This window comes from Condylura cristata, unplaced genomic scaffold (genome assembly GCF_000260355.1).
Source record: "Condylura cristata isolate star-nosed mole 26May11 unplaced genomic scaffold, ConCri1.0 scaffold00007, whole genome shotgun sequence".
NCBI classification, from domain to species: domain Eukaryota; kingdom Metazoa; phylum Chordata; class Mammalia; order Eulipotyphla; family Talpidae; genus Condylura; species Condylura cristata.
The window spans coordinates 39,497,956-39,501,956 of record NW_004567108.1 but is presented as its reverse complement, the minus strand read 5'-3'; the positions used below and the strand labels follow the sequence as shown (position 1 = coordinate 39,501,956).

General features: G+C 42.2%; 1 protein-coding gene across 1 annotated transcript; it reads right to left on the bottom strand.

Moving 5' to 3' along the window:
• Positions 1 to 1,068: 1,068 nt before the first annotated feature.
• Positions 1,069 to 3,356, bottom strand: LOC101630805 (small EDRK-rich factor 1). The gene is made up of 3 exons (XM_012721797.1): positions 3,270 to 3,356; positions 2,423 to 2,531; positions 1,069 to 1,483 (listed from the first exon to the last, which is right to left on the bottom strand). The coding sequence occupies exons 1-3, from the start codon at positions 3,274 to 3,276 to the stop codon at positions 1,411 to 1,413; spliced, it is 189 nt and encodes a 62-aa protein (XP_012577251.1). The 5' UTR covers positions 3,277 to 3,356; the 3' UTR covers positions 1,069 to 1,410.
• Positions 3,357 to 4,001: the final 645 nt, after the last annotated feature.

Below are 4,001 nucleotides of genomic sequence, written 5' to 3'. Positions count from 1 at the left end.
TGTTCTTTTATTTTTTTATTTAGTTTTAAAAGATTTTATTTATTTTTACATGGCTCTGGTGTGTAGGCCAGAGGTGGTGAGAGGGGTTAAGAGAATTCACCAGAGCAGTGTAATACACTGCTGAGGGGAGCATCAGGCAGGTAAAACAGAAGTCTGCTGTGTCATGTGGGTTAGCTGCCTGGCCAGGGATTGTACTCATGTTGCAATGGCAGACAAAAGCTTAATAGCACTGAGACTTTAACCCCTGTGCTACCATGGAGGCCCCTTCAGTGTTATTTTAATTCTTTTCCATAATTATGCATATTTACTTTGGAATAGACCAAGGTCTCAAAACTTAGTTTCTCTACATTAGTGTAGTTCCAAACTTGTAACCATTAAATCACAAAATTCTGAAGCTCAGAACAGACTATGAAAATGGAATTGTTAGAACACAAAGTGAAACCTAAAGTAAACTATATACTTTGAGTGATAATAAATGTGCCAGATGTTCATCAGTTGTAACAAAAGTATGACTGGTGGGGGATGCTCATAATGGGAAAGGCGATCTATGTAGCGGGCAAGAGTGTATGAGAAATTTTGTTGTGAATTGAAACTGCTTTAAAAACAGTCCACTAAAAGAAAAGGCACTGACCCTCCCTGGTGGTGCAGTGGGTTAAAGCACAGCACTACTTCCGCATGAGTTTGATCCTCTCCTGCACCAGAGGTGACCCACATGGACCTCTCCTGACACGCCCACTGCTCCCCTCAGCAGTGTACTCTGGATCTGCCTGTTCTGCTCCCCACTCTGTCTCTAATGAATCCTTTTACTTGCCTTGCACATCTGGCCTGTACCCCAGTTCTGTATGTGTAAATAAATAAATCTTTAAAAAAAGAAAAGGCACTTATTCTGAAAAGTTTTTATGTTGTTAGTAGAACTGTTGAGAATTCATTTTGTTTATGTTTATGTTTGTTTATGTTATTCCATGTGTTTGTATTATTGTATATTCTTTAAGCAAGCAGTTGATTAAAAGCAAGATTAGATAAATGGATCTTATATTCCATTAGACAACAAAATGGGATTTAAAGAGCTACTTAACAAAGTTTATTACAGGTTCCAGATTTATATAAGATTCTCTTATCTGATTACATTCTGTAATGATTTATAAAAATGTTCACTGTTAATTAAAAAAAATAATGTTCACCGATATGTGAGATGCATGGTTGGTGTTTTATTCTTTGAAGGTGGTTCTGAAACATTATACTAACTCAAGCTAAGAGGTGAAGCTTAAAATAGTTTTATAAGGATAAGGTATCACATGTGGATGACTGTTCACTCTACAAAATCTTGATCATAGAGCTTATTATACGCCAAGCTGGCAGTAGTACCCAGGTTTTCCAAATGGCCCGTCATCATTGTTCTCTCATTTGTCATCATTGTTCTCTCGTTTGCATACACTTCTTCTCATTAGCTGCCTTCTGCTTTTTTTGCATGATCTCAGAGTCCCTATAAGGGGGGAAAAGGCTGTGAATTGTTAAAGAAAAACTGATTTTAACTTCTCATTTGTTTCTATAAATAAATCATTCAGTATATTAGAAAATAATTTAAAAGAAGATATAAACATTCTGGTTTTTCCATTTCAGTGGATGGACACAGCATGGGAAGACAGAAAATGGAAAGACTCTTAGGGAAGTCTAAACTGAATACCATCTCCATTTTTACCATGACTTTGGGTAAATAACTGAAAAGCAATATGTCTCAGTGCTGATCTTAGGAACATATATGTTAATGTGTGTGTGTGTATGTGGAGGGGGGTACCTGACGTTGGCTACATATAGAAATAATGACAATTATTTTTGATTGTCAACAAAATTAATTTTTTTCTAAATTTTTTTTCCCTGAAAGAGGAGGACTGTAAGCCTCTAGATTTCCTTACCAAGTACCAAGTACCTAGGACTAGGTACCAAGGACTAGGACCTAATTGTTAGCAAACAAATTAGATTCTTCTAAGTCAGAAAATAAATACCAAATAAATTTCCAAATGCCATATTAACTGTGAACTGCAACTAGTGTACCTGGGCTAGATGGTCCATGAGACCCGTGTTTTAAAAATGAATATGAAATGGCTATTTATTCAGTACCAATAATTTTCAATACCTAGGGAAACGTTTCTTTGGCTATGGATTAACCTCTGAGGTCCACAACTCTATGTTATTATCCCCATGTTTCAGATTAAAAAAATTTAAAGACTTAGAATTAAATAATTTCTCTCCAACTACATAAAAATCAAGTCTTACTCAATTTCAAAATCAAGGCTGTTTTATTGCGCACAGCAATTACTCAACTGCCATCCTTAGACCCAGTTCTACTAAGAAATTGAAAAATGCTTTTGATTCTCCAAAATGAAAACTTCAGTGAACTGAGAATTCCTTTAGTATCATTCACCTTTGTTTTCTCTGAGAGGTAGTCAGACTGTCTTCTTTTCTTTTTCCCTTGCTTATTTCCTGGGATTTCTTCATGTTTTTCTGACGAGCAAGTTCTCGTTGATTTCCACCTGCAAAGAGAAACAGAACATCTCTAAAAATATCAGTAATTTCATGCCATGGCTCTTATTTAAATGCTTGTGAAGTTTGCTTTTTAAAGTTAAGTCAGCAGCAGAGTGCAGCACTGAATGGCATTACAGATCTGACCGGGTTGGAAGCTTAAAGGTAATGACTCAAGGTCTTAAGAGTATTAGCATACCAGCCAAGGTGTTCACAGGCCATAAACACCAGATCTCTTAAAACAGACATTCCGATCGTCTGTGTGAGCCAGTATTCCAAAATAAGTACTGGCTTTTGAGAGAAGTGGGTGGAGAAAAATCCACCGCGCTCACACCTCACACAGTTCCACTGTAAGGGAGCAAATGCAGATCCGTGTGAAAGATTACCTGCAAGAGCCAAACAAAAGAACTAAGGAGGAGACAGTCGGACCCCCTGCCATCATTAGGCCTCGCGACTTCAGGTACCAGTTATTAAGCACCTTCAAACTAAGACCTCTCCGAGGGCTGGTTTTTGTTCACCTCCACGGAAGATGCTCTTTAGTGTGGAAACTCGCACCGGAGAGGCAGGTATCTGACACCTTTCGGACCCGACTGGAGCCAACCTCCACTGATTTTTAAAAGCCTTGCTTCCGCTCGGCCAGACCTGAGGGGACTCGTTAGCCAACCTCTGCCTTCCCTCCAGCCGCGCCTCGGTGCTAAGATGTGCGGTAAGGGTCCTCACCGGTGCCCCCAACCCCTCGGCACACTCACGGGCCATGCTGATGACAGGACAGAAGCGGAGAGAGAGACAAAAAACAACGGCTCCCGCGCACTCTCTGCGGCGGTTCCCACCCGTTGATCGCTAAGGCGGAGCCCGCGCGAGCCCTCTAGGCCGCCACGCCTCGGCTCCGCCCGCCGCCACGCCCCGCTGAGACCCACGCCACCGCCCCCGTGGCGGGAGAGCGACCCGGCGGGCGCCTTCAGTCGGGGGACCCCAGTGCCGGGCGGTCGCGAGTCGGGCCCCGGGTCGGCAGTTCCAGGGAATGCTTCACAAGTATGGTAGAGTTCAGAAAGCAGGTGTTTGAGAGCGATAGGGGCGTGTGTATTTTCCTTGCCATGTACCTCTTCTTGGGGCTCTGGCAGTTTTTTTGGGTAAAGACAATAAAGGCTACAGTAACTTTTGACCAAGAACGATGTCTCCTTCCATTCCATTGCAGAGGCGGGAAGGAGACAAAAGGGACAGCACAGACAGCGGGGTAGAGAGGACCTTTTCCTTTCGTATTCCCTACACCAACCCCGCGAGGTAGGCTTCATTATTCTCATATTATGGGGTAGGAGACAGCCTCTGAAGTCAGAAGTGACTGGCCTTAACAAGTAGAGATTGGGAGAAGTGAGATTCAAATTTATGATACAGAACTGGGGTACAGGCCAGAGATGTGGAGGGTGAGAGGATTCACCAGAGACAGAGTGGGGAGCAGAACAGGCAGATCGACCAAGTACACT

Bases quoted from the DNA above. Each gene is read 5' to 3' on its own strand.
- LOC101630805 (XM_012721797.1), bottom strand. The intron at 1,484-2,422 runs GTGAATGATACT...CCCCCCTTATAG, and splicing joins ACCTCTCAGAGAAAACAAAG to GGACTCTGAGATCATGCAAA.